Raw genomic sequence first — 18,221 nt, 5'->3', positions numbered from 1 at the left:
GTAAGCAATCCTTACATACAAGGCTAATAGGCAAAATAATCTATCATTATTAAAGGTTAAAGATCAAATTTTTGTATTTTAAATTTCAAAACCCTGTATCAAACCAAGAGTTTAACGTTATTTTTCACCGTCTCTCCCATAAAGATGGGTGACAGATGACTGGCGACCATGCTCGAAACCCTGCGGCGGAGGCATCCGGGAGCGCGTCGTCGTCTGCGCGGAGGAAAGCAATGGCGCCAAGAACAAAGTGCCGGACGAGGCCTGTCGGGGAGTGAGGCCAAAGAACCAGGAGCCCTGCAACGTTCAAGAGTGCCCGAAGTGGGTCGTCGGAGAATGGAGTGGGGTAAGTTTTGGACGACGAGCCTCAGCTTCATGCGAGTTAAAAGTAAATAATTACTGAGACTATTTAGACACTATATTTTAAAAGCAAGCAATGCAGTTACTCATGACTTATTGCGTCTGGTACAAAAATGAAGCACCCCGACCCAAATGTAAAATGTCCCCGAATAAAACATGAAATCTCTTCTCCGATTTTAAACTGCACCAAGGACACTCATCCGCAGCTCGATCTTCCGGCAGCTACAGCCCAACTTTATTGCCTCCGTTGTAACGAATGCACTAGCATCCATTGAATGGTGTGACGATGGCACCCATAAACACCAAACCATCCCTTCGAATAATTAGCCATAAATCGTCGCTTCATCCCGTTTACGATGCCGACCTCGATTTCGGGACGATCCCGGGCGACACTCCGGCCAATCCATCTCGCGCCTTGCAGCCATGGACGAGCCGGAGGGAAAGGCACGAGTGTGAATGGGAATGCATATTTCTGGTGCCAAACCAATTGCATTCATCTCATTCAATCCGGTCCAAAATTTATCATTCACATTTGCCTCCGGAACGATATAATGATGGCGTCCACGATGGGCGCGCCAATAGGGAAATTGTTTTACTGAAGAATGTTTTATGGAGCAGCAGCAATGGCATCCACCGTCGAACAATGCAGCTGGAAGTGTTTCCAGTTTCCCGATCGCTTTATGATGATGATATGCAGCTGGCAGAGTACTACAGGAATGGGTGGTATGTTTAATGTCTTTTGCCGTACCGGCCGAGCCAACCAACGACAAACGCATCAATAATGGACACCGAGATCCATTCAAGTACGCAGCAATTAGTGCGACCGTTATAGTTCCCGTGTTCCGCGTAGAAACATTACCCATCACAGTCGAATCCTTCCCATCGCAACTAAACATCATTCGGGCTAGAAAGGAAATGTGACCTTTCTGGACCGAAATTTTCCACCGAGAAACCATGCTCCTTTCGGAAGCTTTCAAACGGTGGCACTTCAAGAACGATTTCCCTTGAACGGTGCTGTGCTTTTTACCACCTGCCGAAAACAAAACAAGCTGTTTGGCATCTGTACTGTACACCATTTTGTACACGTTCCCGTACATGAAGCTTGGCTTCCGAACGTTTTAGCGCTTGACTTGCATCCTGCTGTGGAGCGTCGCACAGAGCTGGGCCGGTTTTTCCAGGTAAACTTGGATAGCTTTGTAACTAACGCAGCGGGAAACTTCCCGGATCTTGCCACATGACACGGTTTGACAAGGGATACACGGTGATCATGCACTTTGGAACCGTTAAGTTGTAATTTTTAGCAGAATCTTTTTCAGGAGCTGGTTGCTGTGGCGTAGAATTTTAAGAATTTTAAGTATCCCCGGTTGGTATCCGAGAAGTTGGAGATCTCTGAGAAATCTGAAAATAATTACAGATGCGCGTTTTACTGTGGGTAAATCAGGTCAGGCCAGTATCTATCGAGGTTTTAGGGCCAAAAGAAGAAGATTATAACATAATGATGTAACATAATGTAGCTCAGATATTATACTATTTTACCCACATCGCCCATGAATGATCAGCTGTCGCGAACCTTCTTCATTAGGATAATTTACTCGCCCTCAATGTACAACATTAAACAATAACATTAATATTGCACACAACGATCAACATTCGCCCTCCGTACAGTGTGTCCCAACACATGGCCATGGAAAACAACGACGAACAACACAAATCATCGCCACGCTTCCCTTTCCACGCATTCGACGCCGGGGGAAAATATGTTTCCCAGTTTCCCATGTGCAATGTTCCCAGCAATGTTTGGACAGCCTACCTCCTCAGCCCATACTCATCGCCCAGACATTTACATTCGAAACACTCAAACTCCTTGCCAACAAAACTTCACTCTGCTGTACACGCGTGAAGTACAGACGCCTATAGTTCCAGCAATCATTGACGCTCACGCGACACAACGACACCAACAACCAACCGCCAGCAAGATCAGGACGCAAAACGGACACACACGTCGAAGCGTAATATGATCGAGTGGGTGCTTATGGTAACAACAGTCGTAAAATGGCCGTCTTTATGGCTCTATTTAAATTTGCCGACTGTGAATTTATTGTCCCGGCCTACACACCGACCATACACACCGAGCTGCAGCCAATGGGATGAGAAATCATTCGCCCTTCTTATCGCTCGGTTAGGCCGAAGTGTAGGAACAATAACCTCACACGAGTGTCCTGCCGATTATGATTGCGTAGGCTTCTCCACACTATTTTCGGGTGTCCTGCTCAAAATTTGCTTCTTGAAGGACGGGGGTTTTTCTTCCTTCTCGTCACATGTACGTTTGTTTGTTTGGATGTTTTATTATTTTATATTCGGCCCACTAAAGCCCCCAGCGTTTGACGTTTGAAAAAAAGTTTATTGATTTATGAGACAAGCGTGCTTTTGCCGAACTCCGTTTGCTTTTCTTATCCAACAACTTTATATCGCCAATAAGTTACATCAAATGAAATGAAACACTACTCCACTACTAAACCCACCGTTGACCAGCACAATACAACATCTCCGAAATGTCATAAAGTCATTCGGCGTTGGCTGGTCTATTTGTGTGTACTTTTATTACCCACTTCTCGAATCGCTTTTCTCCATCAAAATTAAGCCCACGCACACTTTGCCGAACATTTGCCGGTGGTCACAACAAAAATCAATTAGCTCAATCGAGAGGAAATTAAACTACAGCTTGCCAAGACAAACCGTTTTGCCACACGAACTGCCTAACAAATGAGTCTCCTTCCACCTTTCGTCCATCCACTTCCAGTGCTCCGTGTCCTGTGGCAGCGGTATCCAGGTGCGCAGTGTCGAGTGCATGGACACAAACGGCCATTACAGTGCGCAGTGCGATCCGGGAGCGAAACCCGTTACCGGCCAGCCGTGCACCACCGGCATCATTTGTAATGCGGGTTCGGTTTCATCCGGATTGAGCAATGGCGGTAACGGTGCCATTACGGGAACGACGGTTTCAGGCTCATCCAACGCTGGCATCATCGCCGTACCACCCTCGTCCGCATCCGACTTCGATGGGCTAGCGCTCGGTGGCGACGGCGAAGCGGAACGGGCCAGCATTTCCGCCATGATGAAGGAAAAGGCATCGATGCATCACGAGCGCGATCCGACGCTGATGACGTACAACGATCAGCCGTACTATGCGCAACCACTGCGCCAGGATCGGTTACCGAAGGCGGAGAAAATTGTTTCCCAGCGGGTGCCAAGTGAAGCCACGTAAGTATCATTAAATGGGTGCATTGGCGGACCGGATCAAGTTTCCTAATGAGTGTGCATGTGCGTTGTGGTTTATGATGTATGATTTCTTGCGATTTTTTTCGTTTGGGATAGGATTACTGCATGATTACTAAAATATTTCGGAATACTACAACTTTACATTAAGCAACTAGGTTGTCGGCGTAAAACCAATGTAAAATACTTGATGAATTTATAAAGCACCAGGCGTCTCCATCGAAGTATTAATTTTGTTTCGCAACTCGCATGGTTTCATAGTCAACACAAATCGTTTTAAGCATTAATTTAAGCATACGAATATTTATCTTATGATTCACTCATATATTTTTAAAAATTGTTTAAAAAGAAAGTTTAACTATTATTGAGTCAAATCATGAAGTACAAGGCGCCTCCATGTACTAAGAATATTTTTAAGTACTTCACCGCTTAAGTTCATAATTGCAACAAGCTTTTCTTTCATTTTAAACGCATCAAAAGTAAGTTGCATCTGCTACTCTAGAACCTTAATCACGTCGCTCTATTACTTTTCCCAAAGCGAAACAACCCCTTTCATTGCATCAATGATGAATCGTACAAATGCAGCGTAATTTCATAGTCCCAAATGGCAGGATTACACTGTTGTTTCTCCGGGCACTTTCGCCCAATTGGCTGTGCATGAGTTGACATGAAGCGAAATTTTGAAAGGATTGTTCACTCAACCTCCACCACACGCCCCGGGAAGAAAATCAATTTTCCACCAGCAGCGTGCTTGAGCTTTTGAATTTTGTACCCAACCCCGTACAAACGCATCTGGCAAATCATTCCGCTACCTTACCTGCGAAGATGACAGCGATTTCGAGCGATAAGTGCTAAGTAGCAGTCAGGTTAGCAGAACCTCATTCGTTTGCTTTTCGCAAATTGAGGCCACTCAACTTGAATCGACAAATCTAATGCGATTCCTCGAGTTTGCCGGTGAATCTGCTTGGATCGCATCAATCCAGAAACATTGCCATTCGGGAATGGTATTTTGATGCTCCACTCTTTGCCCTCTTAACGTAGATCGCTATTCGCCGACCAATTTTCTTATCCCTTTCCGCCCATCCTTTTTGCTCCAGCAAAAGGGAGAAGTGCATGAAAATATTATTCTTCTCGTGAAGAATCTGTTGTAGAAGAGACTCTCGTGAAATGGTAGGGTGCAGAAGAAAGAAACCCGAGCTCAACAAGCCACAAGTCGCTTAGCAATGGCTCGGCAGGATGCCGTATGCATCGTCATCACCATCATCATCATCATCATCATCGGCATGTGCAGATGCATCATTAGAGACCTGTTCGTGAGATTCGTCGTCGATGCAGCGAAGGCTCCACTTTTTCTTCGAGAACCGGAATCAAGTCATTTCGATTGCGACGCAATTCAATTGAGGAATTGAGCAGAACGAAAGGAAAACAAAATGCAACGGTAGAAATGAAACGATCAAACCTGCGGATGAAAAATGGATGGCTCATCGAGAGGCAGCGCCAACGCCGAACGCTCGCACGACCGTGCACCAAACCCTTCTAAGCTATTCGCAACGACGAACACCGGCATCGGCATCGACGATCATTCAAAGACATTCTTTTCTCTGTTTCGTGGAGAAAATTCCATGAATCGTCATCCTGCCCTTGCAGTTTCGCATATGTTTTCCCTTGACGCTTCGACTTTCACCTTTTTCGTATCTTGCTTTGGATTTGGCGGGAGACTTTTTGTTTTCCCGTTCTCGTGCTCGCTTCCAATGAGAACACCTCCCGGGGAAGGAATCCCGTGGCTAACGCTCGCCTCACTGATTGATGCTTTTGTTTTTCCGTGGCAAACGGCATCCGGAGAGTACCGGAGCATCACGCCAACAGCATCACGGCAGTCTGGCACGTTGCAATTGCACACGGCTTCCGACATCAATCATAGCGTTTTGCACAATAATGCCGGTGGTTCGCTTTGGTGTTTGGCGTCGTGTTATTTGATTTCGTGCTTTTGTTTCGGTCCTTTTTGGTGCTATTCTAGTGAAGCATACACAACGAAAAAGTACGTGCGATCGTTTGAAGCTTTTGAGATTTCTGAAGGACTACTAAATGTGCCATACCGAAAGTCACACAATCGATGCGAAATATTGTTTATTCTACAGGCCATTTTTTGGAATTGGAAAGTGCTAACCATTCGATATGAAAGGAAAAACATGTTTTTTTGTGAGAAAAACAGTAAAAATTCCTGTTGTTTAATCCATTTGAGTCCCATTAATACTACGAGAATTTGACAGTACTAACGACATCGGTCGGTCAGCTGACAGCTTTTCGTGAAAGGTTCTAGAAACAGTTCAAAATAAGATCTTGAGGAATGTTTATCTTTTTCTATAAAATTTTGATCATTTTAGCAATTCTAATAAAAACCTTATTTTTATGTGTTGCTAGCATGCCAAAGGTGTTTTACTAACATTTTGTCTATTCATATCTCTTCGTCTCAAAATTTATTCGATTACCATTCGATCTCATTTATCAACTTAACCTTTCATCTTTCTTCCGTCCTTTCTTTCTGCCTTACCCATATTTCTATCTTCCTCTCTCTATCTTTATCTCTCTCCCTCTCTCTTTCTCTGTATTTCTCACCCTCCCTTCTTCTCCGCTCCGTACTTGCCACTTTGCGCACGACAACTACCGCCCGCGCGGACTTGCAGCTTCATTCAGGACACCGAATGGTCACCGTGCAGCGTAACGTGCGGCGAAGGGATCCGCCGGAAGCCGTTCCGGTGCAAGATTTTCCTCGAATTTTCCAAGCGCGTCGCAGTGCTAAACGATTCGCTCTGTCACGCCTACAAACCGCTGGACGAGGTGGAACGTTGCGTCATGGAACCGTGCTCGTACTCGCACAATTACGAGGACACCTATCTCAAGTACTACGCTGCTCACTACCAACTCTTTCTTACTTTCGTTTTTATTTTTTTAATTAAACTGTTCGCTTGTACTAGAGCCTGATTGCTGATCTTTGTGATATCTGTACCTCTCTTTTTTACTCGCTTCCTGCAGAGATGGCAATCGACAGAGCTTAGAAAACATCAAGGTACACGTGTCCGTGCCGGGAAAGACGTACTCTTGGCGAGAGGAAGGCTACACCAGCTGCAGCGCATCCTGTCTCGGCGGTGTCGAGGAGCTAATAATCAACTGCGTGCGAGATGACACGGGCAAGATCGTGTCACCGTTTCTTTGCTCGCCCGAAACGAAACCGGAAGCGCGTATCCGCACGTGTAACGATATCCCGTGTCCACCGCGGTGGAACTACTCGGAGTTTACGCCCTGCTCCAAGTCTTGTGGGTTTGGGATACAGACGCGAGAGGTCACGTGCATCCATGAGGTGACGCGTGGTGGGGAAAACACCATGATCGTACCGAACAGCATGTGTACCACAAAGCCTCAACCGGATCGGCAGTACTGTAACATCATTGATTGCCCTGTCCGGTGGGAAGTGTCGGAGTGGAGCAAGTGTTCAAAGTAAGTTGTCCACAGAAACAATTATTCCGGCTACATCTAGAGTCCTCACACCTTCATCTCAAATCTTCAACAGATCTTGTGGTGGAGGCTTCAAGGAGCGACGCGTCGAGTGCAAACAGATCATGGCCCAAGAACACAAAGTTGAACGGCCTGCGTCAATGTGCCCAAGCAGTAAGCCTCCAGACAAGAAGCCCTGCAACACGAAGGCTTGCGCCCCGGAAGATCAACGTCCGCCGATTGCTGGAACCAACTCCACCTTCATCCAACACGATCCCAAAAAGAACAAGATCACTCTCAAGATTGGTGGTGCAGCGACCGTCTTCTACGGTACTCAGGTCAAGATTAAGTGTCCAGTGAAGCGCTTCAACCGTACGAAGATCCGCTGGACGAAGGACCAACAACCGCTGCTCAAGACGAAAAAGATCAAGATGTCCAAGAAGGGTGCACTGCGCATACTGGACGTTACGTTCCGAGAGGCTGGCATCTACACATGCCACGCCGGACTGAGCCATGCTGATCTGAAGCTAGCCGTCAAGGCTAAGCCCGGTGGAGAGAATCAAGCGAACGAGGATCATGATCGGCATCGAGGTGCCGATCCTAATGCACTCTTGGCGAACTCGTACGCCATGGCGAATGGAAATGAGGATGAAAAGAGGTTTGTACATTGGGCTTTTGAGAGCTCCAAACACCTTTCTTATCTGTATCTTGGTTTTCTTAGTGGGAGAAAGAATCGCGATCGAAATCGGGGGAGAAACCGACAACGGCAGCAGCAAGACACACTTCTCACAGAGCACGGCGATGGAACGGATGATGAGGTAGGTGGCCTATCTAGAACGCCAAGATTTTCTTCATCTCTATGCAATAATATCTAGCAGGAACTGAAGCTAACGATGCTAACAACCCGTATAATGTTAGCTTATTGCTAATGCTATTCGCCCTCAAATGATCCTCTTAATAAGCTATATTAACCCTTCAAAATTATCTCTCTTTTTCTCTCCATCTCTCTCTCTCTCTTCTCTCGTATCCTTCAATTGCTAATAAACCCTTTGAACATATTTAATCTCAAAAACAAACTCCAATAATCCCATACGCGCCGAACAAAAGGAACCACTGCGGTCACACTCACAAATGACCGTGTCCGGCAGTGCGGTGCCGTCGGATGCGTCGGCTGCGGCCAGTTCCGGCACCCGTACCTTACCATTGCCCCATTTCCAGCATCTTCTGGCCGGTCTACAGGTGAGATGAGGAGTTTTACCAAAACTTTCACCGAAGCTACCGAACTGTTTCTGCCCGATGGGGTTTTTTTCTTTGTTTTCGCCCACTTTGGGTATAATTAGCAAGAAATACCCACCTTCATAGCACTAGTCTTCACGGTTTTACGTTCACCAAGCACGTGGTCGTTGTTGCATGTTTGTTACTAACGATTTCTTTCCACACTGCACGTTGTGAGCTGCACCTGCATGATTGTGTTTCCTAGCCTTCCTTACGGATCCTTCATATAGATAACTACGGATGTACCACTCCACTACAGTACACTTAAAAAAAGAAAGATATCTCTGCTTGCTCACCAAAAATGGACCCTTAAAAGCGTATCAATGTACTTCGCCCAGGATATTCCAAATTCTTTGAAGCTCTCATCTATACAGTGTTTACATTTCCTGGGCATCCAGTGCCTTCCTTCTCAGGATAATGCGTTCATGAATCTATTACTCTCCGTTGAACCTTCAAGCCAGCTCCATACCCTTAAGCACTATCCAGGAACAAATGATTAAATGCCATTGAGAATCGTTCTTGGTACATACTCAAAAGCTCGGACGCAGAACCATCCGACTGTGAGCGATATGTTGCAACGGATCACATCGACAAAAAAGGATTCCACAAGGATGCGTTTACATTTCCATCAACATAGTTTCTACATTTCTTTTATTGCCATCCCTTTGAATAGCTTCCGGGTCTTCCGGAGTGCTTTCCTAATATGATACTTAGCTTTGAAAGCATTACAGGAAGTTCTGGAGTAAAGTGATTCAAGCGTTCTGGAGCAATCACTTCTCTTCAAAGCATTCCACATAGCGCAACGACTAATTAGTGTATTGCAGAGCTCATGTTGTAAAGAGTAGATAGTATCGCAAGTTCTTGAGAGGAAATTTTGATTTTAAACCTCTTGCCTGTTCTTTCGGTTGAATCCTTAGTATGATTATAAGAAAAGGATAATCTTTAACACAGTGGATTTTTTAGAGTTTTTGAAGACTACAGAGCTGGATTTTTTTTTATATCATAAGATAGTATCAGTTAATTGCAATATTTTATTTAATCCACGCAATTTGTCCTGAAATTTTGCGTAAAATTCTTGGCTCAAAGGTGACACTATTTTCCTATAAATTATAGACCATCTTTATCATCAACTCAACGTAGAACATATAACGAGGACTAGCTCTTGCAGAAAATGACTTCATTATCAATGATTCAATAACGTTAGCTAGATAAAGCTCTAACCTTATGTACCGAGAAGGCTCAACAATCGCTGTATTTATAATGGGGTAGCCGCATTATTTTAAGTTCCATTTGTGCATAAGCCCAGCGCACCGTGTGCAAATATTCATGTGATAGTGCTATAAAAACACTTTCAATCAGCAAACATATAAATCAGGTAAAAATAACACAAGAATTCATAATCACCCGCCAGCATGCCAGAGTGCTGCGAGGGATTTTGCGTATCGTTTGCCAGCGGCAAACATTTCACACCGCCCAACACAACCCCACTCAATCCCTTCACTCAACCTTCCTGGCTAGCCACCACTGGTTCCCGTAACCGACTGTAGCCGTCGATTTGCGGTGCCGGTTTAATTAAAAGCATTTTCATACGCAACGGTATGTGTCAATCCGGTATTTTTCATTCCGTAAATAAATTATTATGGGACATAATTATCCACCCTACCACCCCTACGTACGTTGTTCGGTTAATCTCTGACCAACTACCATCCCGGGTGAGAAATATTCAACTACCTCCCAAAATCCGTAATAATCGGTCCAGCTTTCGATCTGGTTTTGGTTTTTTGTTTTGCGTTGGGCACGAGGTCAATAGTTTTTAATGGCTGGCGTGGCTCAAAGCTGCCAAGGTAAACCACCATAACAAAGCGTAGTAACCGTTAGCAAATCAACAAAAATACTGGCCCCTAACCACCCATCAGTCGATATCATTGTCACTAATCGCTCTGCACGAGCTCGACTATAGAGCCTAATGGGAGCGTTTATCATTGTTAATCGCCTCTTTCCACCTCGGTTTGTGGAATCTGCCCATTCTGTTTGTGACAGATAGGAAAATCAAATCCAATAGATTTAAACAATCCGACTCGGGATTACTAAAACTACTTTTATCTCTCCACAAACGTTCTATCTCTGCTGTACTGAGCGGATTCATTTTTGCGTAAAAAGAATATAAAAACATTCATTCTACATCTGGTTCCAGTATGTATGTATGCTCACCATTTCAAATGAAATAATCCTTCATTCACACGCACAAAAAACGAATCAGTTAGCTCTCCCCTTTTTCCCGCCGGGTAATAGATTTTTTTCCCAATCGTCATATTGAATGACCGACGAACAGCTGTCGTGGAAATGAGCTTTAAATCATGCCCAGCGCCCCAACAACTCTACCATGACGACTTCAGAGCGCTTTTTTCCTTCACCCAATTCATTTTGCAACGTGTTTATCGAACTATTCGCAATCGAAAACAACATCCACTTTAGTACGCAACAACAACTTGCGCTTGTTTCTCTTTTTCTCCCGCCTTATCTCCTCGTCGACATCCCGTTTCGACCACCCATCCAAAAGCCAAACCCCACCGCAATGTACGCGCTTTCGAGGTTTGGTTTTTCGAGGGCCATGTTTTTTGGTTCAATTTTTTGGTTTTTCGAATTGCCCTTGATCAAAATTTCATCACACTCCCCCCAAAGCCAAGTGAGCGACGGAGAGCAGGAAACATGTGAAACAATTATTTAAAATACATACACTCACTCACACACAACACGTCCTGATGCTGCTTCTCATATTTGAGGGTGCAAAAAAAAGGAAAGGAAACTGCTCCGAGAAACACTAATTACTTTAATTAATTATCGTTTCGTTTTGCAGCGCGCGCTTAAAACGTTGACCACGGGGCAAATGGAGGCGCCCAGTGGTTTGTGCTTTTTCGGTGTTGTTCTTTGTTTTTCAATTCTGTATTGTTTGTCTGGCTGTAGCATTGTGCTCGTTTCCCAAAACCAAATGAGATTTCTATTGTTTGTATGATATGAATCGAACATTTTCAGCAATTCTTTTTCCTTTTGAATCAATTTCCATTCGACTTGTATTTGCTATTGCATGTTGTTTCTCGTGTGTATGTCATCAATAGCTAGTTAACGATGGTGATTACAAACTTATCATAGCAAAGCACAAACCCGATATTATACTTTGAATTTTTTCCCTTCTTCTTTTTCCGAACTGAAATTTCCCACCCTTGTGTACCGATTTTCCTACTGTTCCTTCCCAAATAAAAAAAAATACAACCCCTAACGCATACACACATGGACACAAATAGGTAATTTAATTCACTCTTACTGTAACATTCGACTTGTCTCGTCCTTTCATCTGCTCGAAGCTCATTCAGATTAACAGTCATATTTTTGATACCTTTCATGACATGAAGATTCAACTCCTTGTGCCTTAATAAATCCCCTACAGCACTTTTAATCACAAGTGTGTACTATGTACAGCAACTCTCTGTCTATGTCTCTCTCTCTCTCTCTGTCACACACACAAACTCTCTGTGTATAGTGCATATAGCCTCACCAAGCACCAAGTACAATTTTGAATTTTGAACTAGAACTCACCAAAACCACCCTTTTTCTAACATCTCTTTACGGGCTAACAATACTTTCCTTTTCGGTTTCCGTTTTCACTAATACGCTTTTGTTGCCTTTCATCTTTCTACGATAGCTTCTTTGGCCATTTCAGACCTTCAGCAACAGTAAGAACGTTGGACAGCAGTATCTCACCGACCATCGGTACGATCCGTTTGATGGATCAATTGGACGGGGAGATCGGGAGGGGGAGGAGGAAGCGGAACCTCCACGTCCTTTGAATGTGTATCAGCTGTTAAAGTCCCGCCACACGAGTGAATCGGTTGACGAGCCAATGATACACGACGGTCAAGCAACGGAAGGATACGAGTTCGAATGGATGACGACACCTTGGTCCGAGTGTTCGCAAACGTGTGGTGCCAACGGTGGAGGATACAAGGTAGAAGCTCATACTTCAATGAGGATAACAAACCGACAACTAATTTAAATGTCTCTTTGTATCTCTCACAGCTTCGTTCGGCCCACTGTATGCTGCAGATGAGCAACGCGAGTCGCACAGTGGACAATAGCTTCTGTGAGGACGCCGGTCTGCCGGTGCCGGAAACGGTCGACAAATGTGGTAACATCGATTGTCCACGCTGGATTACAACGGATTGGAGCGCGTGTCAGCAGTCAAAGTGCTTCTCGTGGCATACGGCGCTGCAGCGGCGCGATGTGTACTGCCAGTACGATGGCGAGCGAAGCAGCGAGAAGGTGTGCGAGGACCAGGAAAAGCCCGTCACCAAGCAGGAATGTTATAACGAGCTGTGTAAGGGTGTTTGGCGCGTTGAACCGTGGTCAGATGTAAGTGTCGCTGGGTTTTTTTTTATTGAGTATTTTTCAGGTTGAGGCGTTAAAGTTAAAAAAGACCTTTACCGGAGCCCTCACCTCAATAAAATGAGGACTCTAAGCAAGCTCTTCTATTTAACGAGGTAGTCTTACGATTTTCTTGAACTCAACGCCCAATAGCAGAACAAACACATTATCTTCACCGATCATTTGATATCAATGATATCAGGAATAGAGAGAGAGAGAGAGAGAGAGAGAGAGAGAGATGAAGTTATCACTATTAAACTCTGCCCTGGATATGAACTTCTGACCTCACGAGCCCTCTCGAACTAGTTGTTTAACCTCATGGGGTAACTCTTTGCACTCTTCGCCTTCAGGGAGCGCGGAGTTACCGGGAGCTTTACTTCTCGCATGGTAATTTAGTGGTTTCTGTATCTCACACACAGATGTCACCACGATCGCCACATTAAATCAAAAAAGGCTATTGTTTAAAACATAGAAACACTTGTTATAAGGACTGACAAATAACTGTGGATAAGATAAATATTAAATCAATTTATTTTATTTTATTTCCCCAACCAACAGTGTAATGCAGCCTGTGAAGGACAGGGCATCAAATACAGGATACTACAGTGTGTGTGGTACGGGACGAAAAAGGCGGCTGGGAATGCGTGCCGAGAGCTGCCACGACCAGCCGTGATGAAAGTTTGTAAAGGACCACCCTGTATTTCGAATCGTAAGTAAACCGTCGACTGCTGGAACTATCCACCGACAAAAGTACTAATTTGTCCACCTTTTCTCCTCCCAACGTTCCAATTTCAGTGTCGGAGTGTAAGGACCTGTCGAGGTACTGTAGAAACGTGAAAAGCATGGGCCTTTGCAGACTGCACCGTTACCAGCAACAGTGTTGCAAGACTTGTAGGTTTAATATTTACCACTAAGCCTCCGCCATCCCGCGGACTGCCAATCGGATACCACGGTGGATGCGCCGGATGACGTTTCACAGACGTGACTGTCTGATTTGTCGGAAGCCGTTGCATCCTGTGGAAGATGCCTCCGTCATCGCATTAGCATCGGGCTTGCTCGGGCCAATTAGACGATAGTCTGACAGCGTTTCAAGCCAGACACTCACCCCTTCGAGGAGGAAAACAAATCAACGAACTTGTGTATGATACAGAATAGCTATTGAGACACCCCAATTACCGAAGACTTATTTAAGATATAGTCAATTAATGTGTACTTGACTATTGGGCATTGCTGGACGGCTAAAGGGCAGCCACCAAACACCTACACACAGACAATTAGGGGAGGACAAAGCAGGCAGGTACTAGTGGTCGGTGCAAAATGTTAGTCTATTGTTGAGAATTTATGTAGGATCAGATCAGAACACTCTCCTGGAGACACCCGCGAGGGGACACCTTTTTGAAATGCATGCAAACTATGCTGCGTCGGGCATGTTTCCACAGGACCACAGGAGCGAACGAGAGAGGCGCCGAGCAGGGAAGCGCGAGCCTGAAGGCGTCTGTTTTTGTTAACACTTCACGAGAACTGTTGGATTGTATGTACATAAGTAAAACTGGAAAACAAAATTGCCCCTATACATATAAATATACATATATTAACGCAAAACAAACAGATAAAGAAAAACACATAGGGAAAAATTCTACAAGCGACAACACTAGGTTTAGGTGATAATTGAAGAAAAGAGAAAGAGAGCGAGAGAGCAAGAGAGAGAGAGAGAGAGAAGGAGTGAACATAGTTAAAACATAGCGAAGGTCAACACTAAACGAAATGCTGTTAGGTTCTGTTTTGCTAACTGAGGAGTGAATGGAACAGCACACGCGATCGTAATGCTTCGAGAAACAGTTCAATGCTTGTTGATAGTGGGATAGGTAGGTGCTGCTGCAAGTATTACCGTTTGTTAAACGAAAACAACACAAAAAACCGAAACAACGCCCCCTTAAAGTCCCAAATAGCATATGTTTTTTGATAGAGCCATTTACAGATTCAACTACATATGTTCACTCATCATCAGCATGAAGAAGGGCCATTTTTCCTCTTACTTTAAGCGTCACTCGCGTCACTCACGCACTCACTCGCACGTTCCTCGGTACCAAAGGAGTAAAGATTTTGCAGTTGACCATCGTTTCCCTCCAACAACAAAAAACACGTCTCAAATACTCAATGAACGTTTCTCATTCGTTGAAGCATTTTCCATTTTCATAATATTTTTAATCGCCTCGAATCTCTTTTCTCATCTCATTCCATTCCCAACACTACGCGTGCTATGTAGGTGAAGACGAACAATATCATCCAACAACAAAACCAGTGGGAACAGGAATACACGGGAGCGATATTGTTACGTTCCACATAGAGGAAAAGAAAAACCAATACAAAAACCCCCCAAAAAACATGGCCATACTCGTCGAAATCGAGCAAGCAAACCTTTGGCGACCACACCCTAATCAATCACACGTAAGATTAATCTCCACTTTCCTTTCCAAACAAAAAAAAAAACAAACGAACGCTTTCGAATTATACTATTTACTCTCCCCCACTTTTCCATTTCCTAATGTTCATAAGTAATCATACTCTTCAAACAAACTAAGCAAGCCACTGGCGAAACTAACACGAATGCAGCAGAATTCATTTTGTTCTTATAAAAAGCGAAGAAAGAAAAGGAAACGAAACCATAGGGACACACACGCAAAACGTAATGGCAATTATTATATAAACCGAACAACCCTAACAAGAATAAGCAGAAGAAAGAGGGCGATAAAAAGAAAGAGAAAGAGAGAGGAGAAAAAAAGAGCAAAAGATTCTACCATGTTTTACAGAGCTATTTCCGATGCCAGGCTGAGACGAAAAAAAAGGATAGAAAAAATGAGGGAAAGGGAAAAACAAAACAAAACATGAGTAAAAAATAAAACAAAACAACAACCAACGAAAAACTCGTTCTTCTTTACACTGTGCAGTGCGGCGCTAAGAGAAACGAAGCATTGCTAAGCTAAAAGACCAAACGTAAGCACTCAAGACACAGGAGAATCAAAGTGAATGTAACAGGTAAGAATGAAAGCTTCCTTGCGTTTTTGTTTGCTCGATTGTAAACGATGACTGACAAAATAAGAGCAGTAAATAAGAGATGTAAATAAGAGCAGAAAACATAGCCGAACAAGAACATTACAGATTGCAGATTGTGTGTTGCCATTTATTTCATTGTATGTTTATTTATGCTTTTTTAAATAAAATATTTAAATCATTTTTAAAATAAATTGTTTTGTTTTTAGTTTGACATTTCCTTTATTTATTTAGTTTTGTTTTTTGTGTGTTTTTTCTTCTTTCAATTTCACTTTCTGATAGAGTTTCTTGAATCTGTTTTTCTTACATTAATTTTGACTGATTGTAAAACCCTAAAAAGCATCACTAGAAACTGGCTTTCAAGACTTTCCTAACATTGGAGATGTTGAAAAAATTATTCAACTAACGAAGTAAGATGGTTCTGTTCCGTTTCTAGTGCTGTTTAAAAGATAAGTCTTATTAATTAAAAAAATGTCGATTAAAATGAAGAAGTTGAAGAATAAAACACGGGGCGTTGTTTAAATCCTAAGATCTATTCAATTAGTTAGAACAAAAAGAAGCAAAATAAAGAAGATAACTATTATAAAAACTGAAGCAAACAAAACCAGCGACATTATGTGCGTCACAAGCGCATAACAATACCACTACTAAAACAAGCAAATAGAAATAACACACACACACACACACACACACAAACAAAACACATTTGCAAACAACAGCCTAGTTGACCAAAGTGTGAACGAAAATTCAAACGGGCAAGTTAGTTAAGATATATATAAGTACGTTAATGCGTTAAACATGAAGAAACAAACTGAACATGAAAGTGACCGAACAAGGCAATCCATACATCGTCGAAAATGGAGCAAAAAGCATTTCCAAAACCAAGCTACATTTAATCTCTCAAAACGGAATAATAACCCCGAACGCAAAGTAATTATTCCACACACACACATGCAACCGAATGGAGCAAATAGTTAAAGTAAATGAATACAAAAAAAGGCTAATATTTCGTAAAGTGAAGGGAAAGAACGCGGGGCTAGTACCAACTAAAGCAAATTTCTGTACATTGAACCAAACAAACAAATTAGAAAAGGAAGCGAATAGGATGACTCTTTTGGACACGTTAAGGCTTTTGCACACTACAGTGCACACGAGTGGAAAAAGCATGCATTAGTTGGACAAAACTGGAAGAGCAAAGAACCTAGGCTAAGCTAATGCTGCAATCAGTGTAGTGATGTTTGACGACTTTTGGGTTGATTTTATTTGCCTGCGCTGCGTTTGCCTTACTTCGGTCAGTCTTTCATTTCTTCACTTTATCCGTGTTAGTAACTGCTGCAAGTAGAATGAGCAAATAATTAGAAAACCTGTTCTAGAGGACATAACGAATATATTAGACAAAACAAATAAAGGGACGACCCCACGGAGGATAAGGATGCTGTGTGCAATAGTGCATTTATGTAAAAATGTGATACTTTTCACCCAACCCAACACACGGCTGAGTCGTGCAGTTTGTGAGTTAATAGAAGGCGCAAAGCAGAGGAAAGATTCCCCCCCCCCCCCCCCCCAAAAAGTGTGTAAAAATGCAGACAATGCTGATGACCGTGATTTCCAGAAAGTAAATTACTTAATGCAAATTGCCAGCTTCCAGATGCATAGAACGCTTTTCAGACAGAAGAAAGTCCTACGCTTACTTGACGATGCATTTACCGGCAAGAGCAGCGATCCCGTAAGGATCGAAACCTCCGTTTTCAATCAAACACGAAACCAAAAAACGTTTCCCGTCGAAATCGAACAACAACCTTTCATCCCACGAGATGACCATTGCGAAAGCTTTATGAATGTTTATTATTTTTTCAATGTTGCCGACAAGCTGGATTAGTACATCCAAGAGGGTTTGATCCAGCAGATGCCCTTACACTCTCGACTAGGAAAAATAAATTAAAGCGATAAAGCAAAGAAACTATTGCCATTTACTGCGAGCTGGTCACTTTGGTAAGGTCTCAAGCAAGCAAAGGAAATTCGTTCCGTAAACCAACTCACTCACCAACCAACCAACCAGCAGAAACCGAAAACGAAACAAACGAAAAAAACAAGCGAATATATTTATGATAATTATACATTTCACTGTAATATGATTATCATTAATATTAACAACTATTATACAAACTTAAAAATCATATATAGGTTATTAGTTCAAAGAACGATCCGGAGAAAGCGCACGGTCCTGGTCCTGAAGTGATCGAGTCGAGGTCTACGATAATTCTCAAAGCAACTATTAGGCAGGAGATTAATGGCAATACACTAATACACTACTACTACACACACACCTACACATACATACAGACACTTGC

At 43.2% G+C, this 18,221-nt stretch overlaps 1 protein-coding gene across 9 annotated transcripts in view; it reads left to right on the top strand.

Moving 5' to 3' along the window:
* Nucleotides 1-17,942, top strand: part of LOC118513917 (protein madd-4) — a 123,698-nt gene extending 105,756 nt beyond the window's left edge. For 4 of the 9 annotated variants that reach the window (XM_036060268.1, XM_036060272.1, XM_036060271.1 and 1 more), the window contains 11 exons: nucleotides 145-343; nucleotides 3,158-3,618; nucleotides 6,318-6,533; nucleotides 6,667-7,128; nucleotides 7,202-7,783; nucleotides 7,847-7,943; nucleotides 8,233-8,364; nucleotides 12,101-12,403; nucleotides 12,475-12,807; nucleotides 13,378-13,528; nucleotides 13,615-17,942. In XM_036060268.1, the coding sequence (XP_035916161.1) occupies nucleotides 145-343; nucleotides 3,158-3,618; nucleotides 6,318-6,533; nucleotides 6,667-7,128; nucleotides 7,202-7,783; nucleotides 7,847-7,943; nucleotides 8,233-8,364; nucleotides 12,101-12,403; nucleotides 12,475-12,807; nucleotides 13,378-13,528; nucleotides 13,615-13,733 (3,055 nt within the window). In that variant the 3' untranslated portion in view covers nucleotides 13,734-17,942. The remainder of the gene's footprint in view (nucleotides 1-144; nucleotides 344-3,157; nucleotides 3,619-6,317; nucleotides 6,534-6,666; nucleotides 7,129-7,201; nucleotides 7,784-7,846; nucleotides 7,944-8,232; nucleotides 8,365-12,100; nucleotides 12,404-12,474; nucleotides 12,808-13,377; nucleotides 13,529-13,614) is intronic. The other 5 variants (XM_036060273.1, XM_036060276.1, XM_036060275.1 and 2 more) reach the window with 5 other exon arrangements.
* The last annotated feature ends 279 nt before the right edge of the window (nucleotides 17,943-18,221 follow it).

The sequence above is a fragment of the Anopheles stephensi genome, chromosome 3, assembly GCF_013141755.1.
Source record: "Anopheles stephensi strain Indian chromosome 3, UCI_ANSTEP_V1.0, whole genome shotgun sequence".
NCBI lineage: Eukaryota > Metazoa > Arthropoda > Insecta > Diptera > Culicidae > Anopheles > Anopheles stephensi.
Note: the sequence above shows the minus strand (reverse complement) of the source record. Positions and strands in the feature narration are given on the sequence as shown.